The sequence below is a fragment of the Lottia gigantea genome (assembly GCF_000327385.1).
Source record: "Lottia gigantea unplaced genomic scaffold LOTGIsca_58, whole genome shotgun sequence".
In the NCBI taxonomy this organism is placed as follows: Eukaryota; Metazoa; Mollusca; class Gastropoda; family Lottiidae; genus Lottia; species Lottia gigantea.
Window position 1 is genome coordinate 1275466 of NW_008709979.1, and position 20419 is coordinate 1295884.

Genomic DNA, 20419 nt, shown 5'->3' on the forward strand with positions numbered 1-20419 from the left:
CTTGTTTTCAAACAATAGCAGTGGTTTATGATAATGTACCACAAAATGAAAGTGAAGCTGTTTATCAGAATTCTGGAGAATCATCAACGTCATCCACACTTATTAGATTAACAAATTTATGGTCCACAATCGAAACGTGCAAAGCGAATAGTGCATTGTACCAACAGTTTCAGGTGAGTGAGATCTAATATCATACAGTTTGAAGAAAACCTGACCGGAATATCTGTCTCTGGCCATATGCTGGAGTAACTACTCACAGTCCTTGACGACTGAAGACGAATGAGTACATACAATAGTTCTGTATTATTCTATAGCCAGAAAAACTAACAATTCTATTTTCTTGTAAACTGTTATATATCCTGGCAATAATATCATGATTTTTGAGACCTGAACAATCTTTAAGATAACAATGTTTCTGGCTACAAGCTCCTGTTCACAATTATAGACTACTTATAGCAGGATAAATCCTCATCTTTATCAATTTATGAAGACAATCATCCAATTATGCAAGAATAAACATTCATGAAATTGGCACTTATCATTTCAGAAATTACCTACCGGATTATGTGCTGCCCACTCTATTGCCTTATCAGCTGAGAATAAATCTAAAAATAGATACAAAATGATTTGTGCATGTAAGTGTCTAAGGTGTTTATTGCAGTTTTTGATCTAAAAATTGTTTCCCAAGCGTTTGTTCGTTAATTTTCTAGATAGTGACAACCAAATTGCTTTACACAGTTTCTAATAAATTGATTTACACAATGTTCTGGTAAATTGATTTACACAATGTTCTGGTAAATTGATTTACACAATGTTCTGGTAAATTGATTTACACAATGTTCTGGTAAATTGATTTACACAATGTTCTAGTAAATTGCTTTACATAATGTTCTAATAAATTGATTTACAGAATGTTCTAGTAAATTGCTTTACATAATGTTCTAATAAATTGATTTACATAATGTTCTAATAAATTACTTTACACAATGTTCTAATAAATTGGTTCACATAATGTTCTAGTGAATTGCTTTACATGACCTGGTAATAACTTTACTTAGCAATTGCTTAGCAAAATATTCAAGTAATTTCGTAGCAAAATATAAAAGTAATTGTTTTACATCATGTTCAACTCTGCGCTAGGTAATTGCTTTACATAATATTCGAGCCAATGGCAGATGGCACCATGAAATAAATACTCTTGTATAGTAGATAGTATATGATTGAAATGCTTTAGAAGAGAAGCCACAGAAAGGGCGAAGACTGAACAATTTTGTGTAAAAGTTGCCTATGTCACAAATATTGTGTTTTAAAATATATATTTATAATTGTTTTTAAAAGGCCTACTACTTTTTGGAGAACTTATAATCTATGAAAATGATGGTTGGTTATTTCCTTTTCAGATGATGATACAAGAGTTAAACTGAACATAGAAAACAGCGATCCAAGCACAGATTACATCAACGCCTGTTATATTGCGGTAGGATCATTTAAATCCTATATTTCTTGCGAGGTTTTGTATCACATTTCTGGTTTTAAAGAAATATTTTTGAAACCACAGTGTGTAACTGATGACTGAAATCTTGATTACGATTTTTTATTCCAGGGTTTTAATTCAGAAAAACCAAAATATATTGCATCTCAAGGTAAAATAACTTATATGTTATTTATAAATCTCCCAAAGAACATAAAGTAAATGAAAGTAAGATTAAAATAAAAAAAAATTACGCCGTGTCGCAATTGAAAGCAATAACCGCCATCCCTCGACGCAACGTAAACCCAGAACATTTTTCAGAAAAATAGTTGCCCAAACTACATGATTAATTAATCTACAAATAACATCATTCGTTACACTATCAGAAAATCAAACTTTTCACATCCCACCAAGTTCTTTCAACAATAATTGGCCAATTCCTTAAAGATCTGCAATATTAAAAAAAAGCTTATCAATGCTCATCACAATCCAAGCTAAACTAAAATATATTATAGCATTCCAAACTCCAAACCAAAAGTTGCCATACGTAGAAACATCAGAACTTCAAATGTTGATGTGGACATGCAAAAAAAAATAATCTTGAATTATGCATAGTCAAGTGACCATAAGTATGTTTTAAACAATAAACTAATGATATGTCGAGCATTGAGAATCTGGATAATTGAAACCAATGGTTGTATAAAATCAAACGGCAAAATACAATAGCTAGAACGGTATAGACAGCGTAGGGTGTCTAAATAAGTCTTCTTGTAGGACCTACACCTGTTAATATAGTGGAGTTCTGGAGAATGATATGGGATGTTGAAACAGGAAAAATTGTCATGTTAACCAACCTGACGGAAATGGGAGTGGTACGTAGGTTTATCGACTATTTGTATAGAGAATTATTGACAAGTTGAACCTATGGTAGACGAAATTGGCGGGGATTGGCCAGATTACTTTTCACAACGCAATTTAAAACATGCTATAATTCACATAATTAACGGATCTTCATATACAGGAAACATTAGGCTATTCATTGAACGATATATTTAGATATCGTTTGTCTTTCCCCAAAATGATAAAGAGGATTTGAGATCGAGAAATAAAAACCCGGAACAATTGGAGAATCGCAAAGTATCCTCATTCCCCCAAAAATGGTTTTTACAAAGTACCCGATACCCTTCTTTCAAATGTTATGATTAGAAATAGAATAGTTCTAAATGTATTATTATCATTTGTCAGGTTAAATGCACACTTTATTGGCCGTCACTGGGTAACGATGTCAAATATGGAAAAATAACTATCACTACCATACGAGAAGATGTCTTCGCAGACTTAACAGTACGAACCTTACGCTTGACTAAAGTAGGTATAACAGTAAAACTGATATTGATGCAAAATGCCGAACAAAAATTTTAAAAGGCATATAGGTATACTATAGCCTCATCTTGTCGATTTCATTTAAGAAATAAAGAGAGACAAATATCTTAAGGCCATGAAGATGATGGTTTTGGTTTTCGAATGCGAGGAAATATTGAATTTTGAAAATTGAAGAAAGTTGAAAAACTTAAAAGCTTCTGTGGGGAACCCCTAATTTCTTAACAGTACATACATTATGGCTCAAAACATCTATTTATTACAGGATAAAAGCTCGAGAATGATCAAACAGTATCATTATGTATCTTGGCCAGATAAAAGTGTACCAAATGACATTTCATCATTGGTAGAATTCAGAAATAAAGTCGTTCGTTCAAGTACTGAATTTCCAGGAGCAATGGTTGTCCATTGCAGGTAAACTTATTATCATTTTATCTAATATCGTTTTCTTATACACATGGGGACGTAAATTATAGTTATAGCCCGGACTTAATTAGCACAATAATTGTTTTAATTAACGGGGTTTTTATCTTATGTGATACTCGAAAAAGGAAAGAAATACCTACTTTCGGTTTCATCTCATTCTGCGGTAATGGGTATACAGGGCTCATGTTCAAAATAAGAACGACTTTGCAGATGACCATCAGTCTATGGCCTATTGGTGTTTGTGACCGAATAGTACAAGTCACAAGCCACTATAAGATTATGTTTTATTTTTCAGTGCTGGTGTTGGAAGAACTGGTACCTTTGTAGCTTTAGATTATCTGATATCAGAAGGAGAGGCCAACAAAGCTGTGGATGTTTTTAACTGTGTTCACAGAATGAGATATGAAAGAGTCAACATGGTTCAAACCAAGGTGCGAATTACATGTACTTTATCTCAAATAAATACACTGACTGTTGTGTTTTTAAAATGTGAAAATGAAAATTTATTCAGTTGGCAGTTAAACACTGTCGACCCCTGCCGACAGCTGTTTTTTTTTTCATGAACAGTTATTAAATTTTGATGTTGGAAAATAAACTTCTTGAATTGATGAGAGACGGCTGTAGAATTTTTCTGACTGATCGTTGAATGCAGTTTCAGTTTCACAATATTCCAAATGAATTATTTAGAACTCAGAAGAACAAGCAGATGTATCTGCACAAGTGTATTTTATTTTTCAGGATCAATATATATTTTTACATGAAGCATTGTTAAATTGGTATGTATCTAAAAATGTCACCACTTCAGTTGTTGGTTATCAATCTACTTATCAGGACCTTCTTAAAAAATCAACAGGAACCATGAAATGTAAACTTGTAAATATATTCAAGGTAATTATTCACTGGCTAAAATCTGTTGTATTATGTACTGTTAGATAACAAGTTTGTATTTCCCGCTATATGACGTCATCACGAGAGACACGTGATTATGATCACGCTTGTTCTAGAAGCTTGCCAATGGCCTACGAGTCTGTAATGTATCACCGATATTAAACCATTTGTATTACTGCTTACGTTCTATTTTATGAATAAACAACATAATAAAACAAAATCCAGCTTAGGTTTTTTTGTCATCTGTTGTCTGGTCATACAGTTTTTGAAAATTGAATGCCAATGGACTTACATCAAAAAATTTTGAAAATCTGTTGAATTCTCGGTATAAGATATGCTTTTTGCTATCCGTGCAATTAACTTGGTAATCAAAATGATTGTTTATGCATAATAAAATTCGAGAAAAACTTAAAAGGGAGTTAATGACATTAAATATTATGTTAAAATGATATAATGAATAACATACTATTTTAGACGCTGTCCACATATTCACCAAAACAAAACGATGGAAACTGCACCACAGCATTACAAGATGAAAACAAAGATAAGAATAGATCTTTAGAAATATTAGCCTGTAAGTCTTATAATTCTATTGTTTTAGTTATTATAACGTAAATTTAAAGATCTGTTTTGTTACTTTACGGGCATCATATTTTGTGTTCATTTAAAACATGTTTTACTATTTCAGCTGACAAGTGTAGACCTTATCTACTGACACCAGTCCCAAATTCTACTGATTATATTAATGCTGTTTATCTACCAGTAAGTTGATCACAAGTAAAACCATAGAACAATTGTAGAAAATCGAAAATGTCCAATGCAGGTGTCCAAAATGGCGAATTTTGTATCGGAAACAGGCTCAAACAGAACTCTCATGCTCAAGTCAGTTTTGAGACTGAAAAAGTCTACATTGAGTGTGAAGTAACTGCAGTTTCCTCATTGTGGACAATAGTTACAAAAATGAAGGAATCTACAGTTTAATTGTCTCAAACATTTTTAGAATTCCAACAAAAATCTATATAGCTTTTTTTGTGCAGTGTAAATTATTTATTTGTTATAAAATGTAATTTCAGAGTTATTTTGAGAAGCATGGATACATATTAACACAGACACCATTAGAAACAACTGTAATTGACTTTATTCGACTGGTATTCGATACAAATACTTGTGTTATTGTTGATATAGATTATAATTTAACACATAAACAGGTTAGCCTGATTACCATTACTGTCTTGCACCCATTGGGGTCGATCCAGATTAAGGCTGTAGTGGTGGTACTACATTAAATTTGTCTGACAAAAATGGTATCTCAAAACAATGGTTAAAATTGTCACAAAAACATTTGCAATCAGACGAGATTGAGTGCGTCTTATTCCAATTAACCGCCTTATCACCTACGGTTTTAAATATTCATAAAATGTGTTACATATCTTGCAGTCTATTGGTCAATATTTACCAGACGACAAGAAAACTTTTACCCATGGACCCTTTAAACTTTCCAGACAGATCGAAGCGATGGAGGGTAACTTGTTCATTCTCTCTAAACTAACCTTGACCTACACTCAAGATGAGGTTTGTTATATTTTCATCTCATCTAAACTGTTACAGTCTATCTGAGAAACCAGATCAAGCAGAACATAAACTTGTGCAATCTGTGATCTACAAGATTTCCGAAGAGACCGCTAGTTGAACATGCTTTTTGATTATGCTAGTCGCAAAGTCTAACTAGGTGAACCTTATTACTGAACTATCTCAAATGCATTATCTGGTAGGATACATTTTTTATATAAAAAAAACGGCTTGATGTCCGGGTAGACTTCAAAGGGTATTCACCTTTTCCATAGACATATCAAATTTATATTTTGAAATTTATAACACCTTTTTATGGTTTTTTTTTTGTCCAATTCGCCATAAGGCATTTGTCTATATGTTGTTACGTGATATTTAACTGGACATGGACATACATCATATTTCAGGGTGAGGAAGAAAAGGTTATATACCACTACCAATGTCATTTCTGGCCAGAAGAATCCGTAATACCAGAAAACTCCTCGCCTTTATTTACACTAATAACAGATATCAACAGCAGAAAAATAGCAATCTGTAAAGACGAATACAGACCAATTCTTATTCATTGCTAGTAAGTTCACTTTTACACTTTTTTTCGTAGCCTTGTAATTAATCTGATGGCTAAAGGAACATGGTTTATAAAAATAGGTGTAAGGTAAGAGATAAGAAGGTTCAACCCAAGCTGATAAACTTCATTGATTTCACTATCGCCCAAACTATATGTTAATCAGTCCACGTGATAAATAATAACATAATAATCAAAACAATTGTTGAAGCTTGAAAAGTATTTATGCATAAAAGAGGCTTTTATAAAGAATCCAAATATTGTATTGAATTTGAACACAACTGTTATAAGTATGTGGTAGGTGTCGCAAGCCATAGCCCACGGAACATGCTCTATGTCATTTTCATATCTTATAGTAATGGTGCTGTTAAGAGTGGTTTATTCTGTGTATTAGCCGCCATGTTAGAAAGATTGATAGCAGAACAGAGTGTCAATGTTTTCCAAGTTATTAATCAATTCCGAGTCATCCGACCACAAATCATCACCAATTATGTAAGTTTAAACTTCTAAATAGAAGACATCGGGTAGGTTATTGCATGGACAAATACATAGTGTCTAAACCACACCCCCATTCGTCGTACTTCCTCGGGATTAATAAGACAATGACAAAACCCGTATTCGTGATTCGATGGGACAAATGCTGTACAAATGTAATGAAAATAATCTACAGCTATACTAGGTGAGGACACACGGCAGTTCTCTCTGATACACGTTCGCACCTTGCTCAAGGTCCGTTCGCTAATGTATATCATATAAGATGTGTTTGGGCTCAGACATGATAGCCAGACCAATCGGTTGAAGGTTTATACATAACATTTCTCATCATATATAAATATTTTATTTCAGATACAGTTCAAGTTTTGTTTTGATGCTATTGGTGAATACCTAGACCACTTTGCAGATTATGCTAATTCCTGCTAAAAACTAATCATTAATATTTATATTATTATAATAATTCGCTTAAATTATATAGGCAGAAGTAACAATACAGTAATATTAGAAATAATATAATATATAATATATCTATGTATATTAAAAAGATAACTAACAAATCACATCTTAATATACGCTATATATTTTTTATATACGATTAACATGATAAAATGATATGTAGAAAGCCAGGCGTCGTTCGGATAAGTTCGTTTCCGTATTCAGCCACCACGTCAGTATAGACCAACACAACACTCGTGCAGATTAACAACTACTTTGGGATGATATAAATTGTTATTGAAAAGTAAACAAAATAAAATGGCGGAATGAAAACCGGGGTATTTTACATAGCCCAGTGCATGCGCAAGTATGCCTAGAACACAGGCGTTCGTACAATTAATAATAACAGTTAACACGTTACTATAGACCTTTATAGTATACTGGCGTGGTATAAAATGTACTTTTAATTTTAGCTTATTATTTTGTAATTGCCAACATATTTTTTCATTTTTTAATATTTTTTTATCATTATTAAATATAGTATACATGTATTATATTATTAAACGAGGCACATTCTGGAAATTTATACAGTAAAAACTCATCACTCGGAATACATATTATTGCTGGGGAATATAGAAAATGAATAAATAGTTCATAAAAACCCGCCTTGAAATGAAAAATTTACATTTTTTAACGAACACAAAGTGTCGTAATGGAATTAACTTGCTAACAATTAATATTTTTTAATAGTTTTAAATCTTATGTTGTATATTGATAGTTACAAATTTTATTAAAAGCTTTAATACTACTGTCGTATTTAATGGAACAATTTTGATCAAAGTTTACGATATCTTTAACCATTCTAAACTGTTTTAAGGGGCCAAGGACAACATATACATTTACAAAAAAGTTTCAGAAAAATTTGGGCTCTATCAATCGAAAATCAATGTTTTCCCGTAACTGTAATTATCTCATACATAACAATTAAATAATTTTGTAATATGCGGAAAGAGAAATCCTTTTAAGTATTATATGATATGATATATTTTCAATTGCTGTACAATTTCTTTTTGCTTAAATGAAAAATAAAATATAATAAATAATATATATTACGAGTATTATGCTTGTTATCACATAATCTTTTGAGTCAATTAGTTGACCGAAAAAATTTAATCAGCAAAAGCTGCGATTTACGTAGCCTTCTCCAGGATTTCCAGAGTCAGAATTTGTTTTCGCTCTGGTTCCACTCATATCTCCCATTTTCACATATTCATTTTCCTTCCTTTTCTGAACATTTTCAGCCGCATCACGTACTTCATTTTGCTCATTATGCAATTTATCACTACAACAACTACCAACAGTCGAGATAGAATCAGTATCTCCTTCTTTAGGTTCCAAGACAGACCTTCTGGCACCCGCTGCCTGATCAGTAGCTGCATTTTCCACAGAGCTACTGCTTTGATTTGGCACTGCTTGATTACCTCTAGACATATCAATGTAGGGGTTACGATCACTCGTGGCTACTGATTGTGTTGACCTTTGTAGATTTGGCATATCACTTCCTGTAGTAACAGGTACTTTGGTTCTAGTTATTGATTGGTCATTGGTTTCATCCACTCTTTCATAAGGACCAGTTTGATTTTCATATGGTCTGCTTTCTCTCTGGTCATGTTTGGCACGAACAAGATTTGAACCACTTGAAGAATCGACAACAATCCGAGGTAATGGTCGGTTTGATAAATTGTCAAAAGATCTTGATTCTGTGCTTGGTTCCTCGTAAAGATTATTATTAACCGCTATATCTGGTGGTAAATCGGGTATATCGTCGTATATAACTTCTTTTGTTCGTCTTCTTTCAGAAACTAATAACTTTCGACGCCATCTGATAAATAAAACAAATTTGCACTTGAGAAATCATTTTAGAAGAAACATTACAATACACTGGCCGGTTTTGGGAAGTCTGTAATTACAAAAGTGTGGAGCTTTTCATAGCACTCATTCGAAATCAAAAGTGCAAATAATACGAAGGCGCGATGATAAAGTATATTCAACAAAGTCTATCTCACCTGCTTCTGCACAGGAAGTAAATAATAATAGCAATAACAATACAGAATACAAGACCACATAACACACCAATCAACCCAACATACAGCCTATCTAATCCATTGTCTTGAACAACTGCTCCAGCTGAAATAAATTTTTATATATATCTTGTAATAACATTGGCCCATCCCAAAATAGGCGTGTTGCGGGTAATTCCCTTAAGAAGAAAAATTCCAATCAGAAAATCCAGTTTTCAAAACCTTTCAAAATCATTTTGTGTTTTAATGTTTTAAACATGTAGATCTTGATGTTTTATTTCGGGTTTTTTCTACTCTAAATCTTGTTCTGTCTAATTTTTACCCAATACCATCAAAGTTTAGTATGCTTACCAACACTGTTATAATTGGACAGATAATACCAATCAATATTCAAAATTTATTATCTCAAAATTATTTTATAGAACATAGCATTCGATTGGTAGAATATTAAACGACCAAGAACATAAGATGCATAAAAATTTCATGAACGCCGAGTCATCTGTGCAGCATTAAACACGAAATGAAACATTCAAAGTTGCATTTTCATCAGATTGCTCTTAAAAATAATCGCAAAACTGTGCATAGGGCATTTTGGATCACACGACAAACTATGTCTCGCATTTTAACTTAAATTTTTACTTCTGTGAGCGTTATTGCACCGACTATGTGATATCTGTTCACTTAATAGCTCCTCGTATCTTCACAATGTCAGCTATTACGAACTTAGTAAGTTCTCCAAAGTGTACATATTAGTGTCTCTAAATAACATTAATTTGATTAAAACGGTGTCATATAATGAGAATGATAAAATATAGAAAGGATTAAGTGTACCACTGGGCTCTGTAAATATACAATCCAATCCGATAAAACCTTCCAAACAGCCACCAATACATTCACCATTATTAGTATTACACGGAGAGTTTATTTTACAGTTTCTTTCGTCACAACTTACAGTACAGTTTATTCCATAATAACTTACAGGACATTCTACAAAAAGAAAGTTCTTAAGAAAGTCTCTGAAGTTTATCTTCACAATGTAACGCTATGACGAACTTCGTCTTATACCTTGACTGCATTAGCCACCTTTCTGTTAGCGTATACAGTCGATTAGAGCTCTTATGGTTCTATTCGCTGGTGTACAATCCAATAAAATCACTCCACTATGGATACAAGACCAATTTCGTAATAGTTCGACATTGTGAAGATGGCTCAAGTTTTACATGTCTGTTAATGTACAATATCACATGTCAATCAATCTACTCCCGAGTCAACCTCTAGAAATCTAATAGGTCAATAATTTGAGAAAATATCAGAATCAAATCACTTCACATCCCTTGAAATCGATATATTATGTTACATCAACATAACAAGGTAATCTTTTTAATCATCACGGTAAGCAAATATAAAAGGAGTCACGAAGATAGAATTTTAACTCACCTTGGACACAATCTACACCAGACCAGCCATCTTCACAATTACCATTACAAGATCCATCAATAAAGTTACATTCTGTCATATTTATACAGTGTCTCACATTACAGTTATACATACAGTTAACTCCATATTGACCAACTTGACATTCTGAATATACAAAATTCATTATGATTAAACTAATGATATTGACTCTAACAATGAAAAAATTTAGGTTTGAAAGTATGGACTATGCGCGTTGATAACGAACATAATTATTTTACTTTTCATGGTTCCCTTTTCGGAAGAAATGGAAGAAGTAGCAAGAATGAGGTTAATATATCTGAGTTGTCAAATGCCGATGAAATTTTTCAAGATTTAGTTGCATACCTTCATTGCACCTGTTTCCAAGCCAACCCGGTTGACAGTCACCTTTACATTCACCAGTCACAGGATCACACCCCACTTCATCACAGAAATGTCTGTCACTATTACATTGTTTACTGCACACATCACCATATGTACCGAAACTACATTCTGAAAATTATTTTACAGGTATGATGTACTAGTAAATCGTATATAATGTTCATTATCCGTGTCGTTTATATGAAAAATAGTTATCCTCATGCAAAACAGAAACTTACTGTCTACCATCAACTGATGGCATCTGGCGGCAACTTCGATTTTTCAGTTGTTAACTGTGGTAGACCTTAATTGTTGTGATTCTCTTACATGGTGCTAGTTGCTAGTAGTCGTTGAAAAACAAATTTCTCCAAAATTATGACACGGACGTCAAGGGTAATTTCAAATGTTTTCACATTACATAGAATGAAATAGGGGTTCTATAGTTGCATTCTTCATTTTGAATTTCATCGAAATCCTTGTAGGTATACGTGTAAAAAACACTTATTTTATATAAGATTTAACCTCGTTATATATAAAAAAAATTTTAATATAATGAAAACTACATTAAACCGATCAGTTATGAAATAAGAAAATACTTTGTTCCATCCAGTTAAAAACATTACCTTGAGTACAATCTTCTGCTGTATAGCCAGATTTACAACCAGTTTCACATTTACCATCAAAAGTATTACATGATGATGTTCCTTTACATTGTCTTTGATAACATTGTTTTTCACAACTAGTCCCATATTTACCAGCACAATCTGTAAAAGTGTGGTCGTACAAGATATATATAAGTAAAATTACACATAAAATAGTTTTTAAGGCCAGTGTATAGGCTATATCATTAGATATTGATTTAGACAAAATGAAAACCATATATCATCAAAACCTTTTCAACTAGCATCTGTATTCGCTAGTCCACTATACTACTAAACACTCCGTTTGGGGCATTAAAAAAGTCGTCGTTTGAAACTATGATACGTTAATTGTCATACCTTGATCACAACTATCTCCTGACCACCCTTCTTCACATTTCAATCTACCAGTTCCAGGACAGCTACCAGTAACATGGTGACAAACATCAGTACCATAACAATGACACTTTTGTTGACAATTATCACCAAATGTTCCACTATTACAAACTAACAAAAATAACAGTTGATGAAAATCAAAAATATTTAAAAGAATTCTTAATTTTACTCAAAAACAATTTTTCAACATATATTTTTATGATATAATAACAAATGAAATGGATTATGGTTTTTAAATCGATTTATGTGAGCATTCGATTTGCTTCAACTTCTTTGAGATTTGATCCCATAGATAAAAGAGATTTTTATTTATTACATTCAAGCTAGCCAAAGACTCTAATTTGAGATATTTTAAGATACAAAATACATAGTAGCATTTTACTTTCAGATGTCTATTATCCAATTACGGAATTGAATATAATTATCTTGAGATATTCTGAGAGTACATATATATACAGAGATAACTATTCTAGAGGGATGTTATATAACTGCTGTATATAGTCAATGATTGTACCAAAATCTCGGATACATACATACAAGCTTTTATTATTATAATCGACGATTTATACTACAGCATTTGCTAATAAGAAGTTTCCAACCCATTAATACATGTACTTTTAAAGGAATAATATCTCTTAGAATGGATAAGTCTCAAACTAGGTCAGCAAGTGTATATATAGTCACCATTTGGATTTAGTTAAATGAATTATTACTTAGTTTTATTGATTTATTGAATGATAAAGTGATTTTGTCGTATAGTTTTGACACAGGGTAAGTCCACTGATGACTCACTCATTTTAAATATAAAAAATGTACTTTTTTGGTCATCCTAAGAAGTAGTAAATCTAACCGGAACCAATATATAGACAAAACCAAAAGGAGAAAAACAGAGGCCGTACATTACATATACCAAGATGTTTTCAAGCTATACCTAAATTACACTTTGGTCCAGTCCATCCAGTTTGACAACCATTATTACAATATCCAGTAATATGATTACAATCAGTACTTATTTTACAATATTGGTTGTTATTACATCGCTGACTACAGCTTTCACCATAAAATCCAATAAGGCATTCTAAAAGAAATATTTTCAATGCTTTAAAAGTGACGAAAGAATATCAAACATTTCTGTACTTCCAAACCAAGAGTGTTGTCTCATCCAATGATACCAATATAACGATCAAACTACTAAGACTTCCAAGAACGTTACATTGCCCAACCAGAAAGTTTCAGATTTAAAATTCCGAGTACGATTCTTCTTTAACCTTTTGTGCAGTTTCAGAATTTCAGACAGACGCTTACCTTGAACACAATCATCTCCTCTGTAACCAGATTTACAGCCAGTTTCACATTTACCATCAAAAGTATTACATGATGATGTTCCTTTACATTTCCTTAGTAAACATTGCTTTCCACAGTTGGGACCATATTTACCCTCACACCCTTTAAAAGACAAAAAATATATTTTCATATACAAAATTGTTATCAAATTCTTTTCATAGCATTGCTATTCACGCACGATATAAAGTGTTGTGAGGGAACACTCTGTCAACTTTTTAATGCAATGGCCATGACTATGTTTTCTAACTTTCCGAACAAAGAAGTTTATATACTCAGACCATTTTTCCTAATAACCCTGAACTCATGTAGTATCCATTAACAACAATTAATAAAAGATATGTAGAACTTGTTTTTGTTATAAATGGACATCATAACGTTGGAAGGGATATAATGAGAACCACGCTAAGGTCTACCTACTCTGGTCACAGCTATCTCCAACCCATCCTTGACTGCATTTTTCGCCATCACTGCCAGGACAAATACCGATAAATGGATCACATGTATCGTTTCCATAACAATGACACAACCCTTCACAGTTCTCACCAAACGAATTTTTCGCACATACTGAAAATTTTTAGAATACTATAGAGCATTTATACGGTCTATAGGAATAATTTTCATTGACAAAATTAAAACGTTAAAACGATCTATACTTATATTATAAATATATGAAACCAGTGCATTGACAGCATTATGACGATTCTAGTCTAATATTTAATAGTAGTATGCAACAGCCAGACAGCCGATCCCACCAAGTTCAGAAACATTCAAAAAATTACATACCAAATGCCTGGATTTCACATATTTGAAGGTCTGTTTCATCACTATAATCTCCTGGGTAAGGTGGATTTGCTCGACTATTTTTCATTTTAAGGTACTGTCCAGTTTTATTACAAGATATCGTTGTAATGTCCTGCAATGGTTCATCTTTATGTTGGTAACAGAGTTCACCCTCATCAAAAGTTGATGTGTTTCCAATAAACACAGAAAATCCACGTAAACTTGCAACGGCTAAAACAGTACATATACATTTAGTTGTATTAAGTATATATAGTATTTTTAAACCCTGAAACCGAAAGTGTAGGCACGGAAACCACTTGTCAAACCTCAGTAGGGAAAAATGAAATGGGCTGAAAAAAAGGTCAGTTGTCAGAGTGAAACCCTAAGTAACTATGAGTAGCGTTTCTTTATTTCTATATCGTTCTACAGCTGATGTATTGAAGTGTAAATATTTTGTTATAGTAGATTTAAAGATACACAAACAGGTCTCTTCATCTGCTTAAATAATGATATGTACCTCAATGTGGTTTGACAGAAATTCTTGTCAGCGTGTTAAGCTACTGTTTCCTTTTCAGTTAAATGTAGTTTTATTTTCTTTGAGGCACAGACAAGAACATTGAAGAATAACCAGTAATATCTTGATAGTTCAGATTTGTATACATACCAAAAGTAATGCCAAATTTGGCCTATGTCATGGTGAAAATTAGCAAAAACTAAGATTCAATTCCCACAAGAAGTGTCTTAAGTCTGGTCCTAAACGCGCCGATATCCATCCGTACACCACGTCCGAGGAACGGGTAGTGCTAGATTTGTAGGGCTATGGATCGACTAGCTATTTACAGACATAGTTTAACATACTGACTTTATACAGGGACTACTGACAAGCCATACTGGAATAGAAATTGTTTAAGATTGATCTTATTGACCTATTTTAGAACGTTATAAAGCAGTAGAAGGCACTGTAATAGAATTCTATTGAATATGTTTTACTTTTAGACAATACCTCCTTTCATGTAGTATATAGATACGTCCTTTATGTAATACAATGACATCAAATTCACATCTAAATATATATCTACATCTAGGCGATATTCTTCTATACAAGACGTCTTGTCTTGTGTCGTTTTACCATCAACAATTATATCATAATTAGAGCCGCTATTTTTTGGTATGTCGACATATTCTGGTTTCTTGAGAGCCACGTTCTCTGTAACAAAGAGACAACATATTTAGTTCTTGTCGAAATCATTTGGTCAAGATCAACCATCTTACTGAGCATTTACGATAATCTCAAGTAAGTTTCAAACATCTTGAACGTTATTCTTCATATGTTCACCTGATGTAAGATATTCCTTTTGTTGAACAGGGATTCATGTTGTCAGATTTCATACCACATTATGTTATGCAGGTTATCATTAGTAGATAGGTCTTAATGGTTATCATAAGTAGATAGGTCTTAAAGGTTGTCATTAGTAGATAGGTCTTAAAGGTTGTCATAAGTAGATAGGTCTTAAAGGTTATCATAAGTAGATAGGTCTTAAAGGTTGTCATTAGTAGATAGGTCTTAAAGGTTATCATTAGTAGATAGGTCTTAAAGGTTATCATTAGTAGATAGAGGTCTTAAAGGTTATCATTTGTAGATAGGTCTTAAAGATTGTCATTAGTAGATGGGTCTTAAAGGTTGTCATTAGTAGATAGGTCTTAAAGGTTATCATTAGTAGATAGAGGTCTTAAAGGTTATCATAAGTAGATAGTTCTTAAAGATTGTCATTAGTAGATAGGTCTTAAAGGTTATTATTAGTAGATAGGGGTCTTAAAGGTTATCATTAATAGTAGATAGTTCTTAAAGGTTATCATTAGTAGATAAGTCTTAAAGGTTGTCATTAGTAGATGGGTCTTAAATGTTATCATAAGTAGATAGTTCTTAAAGGTTGTCATTAGTAGATAGGTCTTAAAGGTTATCATTAGTAGATAGAGGTCTTAAATGTTATCATAAGTAGATAGTTCTTAAAGGTTGTCATTAGTAGATAGGTCTTAAAGGTTATCATTAGTAGATAGAGGTCTTAAATGTTATCATAAGTAGATAGTTCTTAAAGGTTGTCATTAGTAGATAGGTCTTAAAGGTTATCATTAGTAGATAGGTCTTAAAGGTTATCATTAGTAGATAGGGGTCTTAAAGGTTATCATTTGTAGATAGGTCTTAAAGATTGTCATTAGTAGATAGGTCTTAAAGGTTATTATTAGTAGATAGGGGTCTTAAAGGTTATCATTAATAGTAGATAGTTCTTAAAGGTTATCATTAGTAGATAAGTCTTAAAGGTTGTCATTAGTAGATGGGTCTTAAAGGTTGTCATTAGTAGATAGGTCTTAAAGGTTATCATTAGTAGATAGGTCTTAAAGGTTATCAGTCGTTAATTACATTGAAAACTCGTAGGGTTGATTTTATTGTGGTCGCATATTGAAGGCGATTGCTTAATAAAGGTGGTCGCGTGAGCAGGATATACTGTAGGTCTTAAAGGTTACCATTAGTAGATAGGTCTTAAAGGTTATCAGTCGTTAATTACATTGAAAACTCGTAGGGTTGATTTTATTGTGGTCGCATATTGAAGGCGATTGCTTAATAAAGGTGGTCGCGTGAGCAGGATATACTGTAGGTCTTAAAGGGTATCATTAGAAGATAGTTCTTAAAGGTTACCATTTGTAGATAGGTCTTAAAGGTTATCATTTGTCTTAAAAGTGGACGCAAAGCTGAAAAATGTTTACTACATTATATCGATTAACAAATATGGAAAATAATGGACAAATACAACTGTCGAATGTCTGATGTTAAAAATCGTTTACTTACTTTTTTGGCATTTTTTACCTGACCAGCCTTCTGCACAGATAACGCAGTTTCCTGTAACATTGTTTAATCCGCTTTCACAGTTATTAGCATAATAACATAGAAAATCAAAACAATCTTCACCTATAAAATATTTGTATATTATTTCGATGATTTTAATAAATAAAGGAATGCAATGTTCTAATACATTTGTACAACTGACGTATAGGTGTCTGTTTTTTTTTTATACATACCAGATATAAGGGTTGCAGAGGTCAAGAGAATAAAACTAAAAATCCACCGCGACCTAGTCGCCATCATTCGATTTGATCCGTCATTGAAAATGAAATAATTATTATGAAAATCGGTCACTACGCCCAGAGAAAAGAACTATAAATACCTCTAAATAAAAGAATATATTTAGTTGATCTAAAGAGTTGTCAAGGGTGGTGAATAGACCCAAAACATTATCATTACATTTTTTTTCAAACCTGCAATTCATTGAAAATTAATAGGCTAGAAAAATATTTATCATTGTAAGTATAAAAATAAAACTGGTTGTGATGATCACGGAAAAGTTAAGGTTATTAAACAATTGAGGTGCTTTGAAGTCGGTTACAGGACCGTAATTACATATTTTATCAAGAGACAAATATACTAATTATTAATATAATTATTATTAATATCGTTGAAAAGTTATCATCCTGTTCATGCTATAACAATCTACGTGATATAATTATATAAGGAGATAGGCCTTCACCTTATGATATACAGAAACATTGGAAATTAAAATGAAATGATTGGAGTTTTACGGCTTACCTTCAGCAACATAATGGGTAAACGAAGACAAACAACGCGTGACGGCGACATTAACTTACTCTTTTTGTTTTCCAACTGTCGAGGGATCTTTAACGTGTACAACACATGTTCCCTCGTTATGATCTTCAGAACCATTGGACCGCCATATCTCAGATGGTTGTATTGCTTGGACACTTGCGACGTAGTTGATATGATTATGTCCAAATAGAAAAATGTAATCAAAACGAACGTTCTAACCACAAGGCAAATCAGTCGTATAAGACAATGGCAAGAGAGACATCAATTTATCAACAGTTAGTCGGAGAATACGTACTTAAATTTGGTTTCTGGTCGTAGGGTGGGAGCACGATGTTGGAGGAAATAGTACACACCAAACATACAAAGGCCAATAGCGATTGTAATCTAGTGAGACATCTGCAAACCAACTTAAGGGCAAAATGAATCCAGAAAATAAAAAAGTTGAGTACCGCGCTGTGATAAAAAAAATACCTGGGCCCTGGGTCAGCCTCAAACGTCATGCCCACTATAATGAACCGGGGCTTAGTGAATTAGTTTTTTGGGGTGACCCGGAATTGGGAACCTTAAATTTCGATATGATAAATGTAGGCCTATTATGAGGTGATTATGTGGAAAAATATACATTGGCAAAAATTTCACAGATATTTGTTTTATCTAGTGAGTCTAAACCTTATTAACAAACTCTCGTAACGAAATTCTAAAGAGACAGAACAATGCTTTAGAAGCTTGAAAGGTAATAGCTGGCTTATGACATTAAACTTCTTATAAAAGATATCTGCTCGAATATATTAAAGTTATGAATAAATTGAGATATGTACACGACATAGCCTGTTAACAATGGGATGTATTTGGAGAAGACAATCTGGAAAACACAAAGTGGAAACCAGAGGGAGATATTAATGCACTGAGATATTTGTGATTATCAGAGCCTATAATATCTCTGCCTCGTAAAATTCGATTTTCCTTTATGTCATATTTTCAAACATGCTCGTGCATATTTTCATATTTCACTGGACGACCTATTTATTATATTATTTCGATCTCATTCCCATACTAATGATTGTATCTTTTGTTATTTAAACCATGAAATTCACATTCTTAGCAATGTTATAATAAAACTGTGTCAGTAGAACCTTTCGTTTTATTGTTCTGATTTTTATTGCCTTTCAAGCGTAAACATCCTAAATAGTAGTAGTCAACATTACTTGACTTTTTATATATTATATTTATGTTATTGAATTCATGTCATAGATATAAGGAGCACTGAAATAACATTCATATACACAGTAATTGTCCTCAATGTACTTTTAAGTTCATGTTAATTAAGGACGATAGACATATAGTGTAAAAAGCAAACAACCGGAATCAATGAAAATTTATCAAATACGGATTGAAAATATAACAGTTTAATTAAAAACTGGTGGGTGCAAAATCTGATCGAGTAGAGTTCATTCCGTCCAAAAAAAATGAAAATCCATTAAATTCATCAATGTGGAGTGCATAATTTTTTGCCTGTAGCACTCAGTTCGAATAGAGCAATTTGAAGACAATATTTACTTTTTATGTAATAATTATGTTCATTTGTGACAAAATTGACTATGTCTGGTCGTTCCACGTTAAAAAGTTACCGATGATGATTTGTGGGCGATTGGAAAAGTACCTATAGTGCATTGCTCACCAAGTGTCGATGGAAAGAAGAAACTACTATTCACATCCTTACCCGGAAGTGACTACTCCAGCAGAAACTTTGATGAAATAAATTGGATGTGGAACGGCAGTGGTTAAGCTGTATACCAGGGTTTAAATTGGATGTGGAACGGCAGTGGTTAAGCTGTATACCAGGGTTTCGTTCAAAAGGTAAGGAAAGGACCTCACCAGGATAAATCCTCACTTTTGTTCCTACCCATGATTCAACCTGTGTATACTCCGGTTTGTGTTATGTTGTGTCTCGTCAATTTGGCGTGACACCGGTTATAACTTTTGACCAGCCCCTATGGTGGAAGGCAAAGACATTAATTCAGAATGAGCAAATTCAAAGGGACTTACATAAACTTGTTTTGAGAATCGGCACAATTCATCTCCAGATGTCGTATTCAGGTTGTTTCGGCTTCATCGTATGAGACAGCTACTGGGAGCGCCTTTTGCGGAAAATGTGCTCCTTCATCTCATGTCCGGCAAAGCTCACGAAAGAACTATGCGATGCCATCAACTTGTGAATGCAGTACTAAATATTTTGATGGAACGAGAGGCGCACTCAATGTCCCTCCTCACTGGTCAAGACATTTATGCCATACAGAAAGTTTGCGAAGAAGTGAGCAATGGACTTGTTTCACCAAGCGACTCAGTGGTAGAATACCTGATGCTCAAGTATGCCACAGCTGTCAATGCCGCTCTGTCTGCTCTGTCTGGAAAAAGCGCCACTGCCAAGTTATGGTGCCAGTATATGGACCTTGGAGAAGTCGGAACATCCTGTGTGCT

At 33.0% G+C, this 20419-nt stretch overlaps 2 protein-coding genes across 2 annotated transcripts; one reads left to right on the top strand and one right to left on the bottom strand.

Moving 5' to 3' along the window:
* Positions 1–580: 580 nt before the first annotated feature.
* LOTGIDRAFT_127680 (hypothetical protein) lies at positions 581–3840 on the top strand (the record flags this gene model as incomplete). The annotated part of the gene is made up of 6 exons (XM_009063532.1): positions 581–635; positions 1401–1515; positions 2235–2343; positions 2717–2851; positions 3117–3265; positions 3573–3840. Coding segments are annotated over 6 exons (831 nt in total), but the record flags the coding sequence as incomplete, so codon positions are not given.
* A 4562-nt stretch (positions 3841–8402) lies between these two features.
* Positions 8403–17422, bottom strand: LOTGIDRAFT_166470 (hypothetical protein; the record flags this gene model as incomplete). The annotated part of the gene is made up of 12 exons (XM_009063533.1): positions 8403–9111; positions 9296–9416; positions 10748–10891; positions 11111–11257; positions 11749–11889; positions 12124–12270; positions 13091–13237; positions 13465–13605; positions 14287–14514; positions 15287–15490; positions 17129–17248; positions 17359–17422. The coding sequence occupies 12 exons, from the start codon at positions 17420–17422 to the stop codon at positions 8403–8405; spliced, it is 2313 nt and encodes a 770-aa protein (XP_009061781.1).
* Between the last annotated feature and the right edge of the window lie 2997 nt (positions 17423–20419).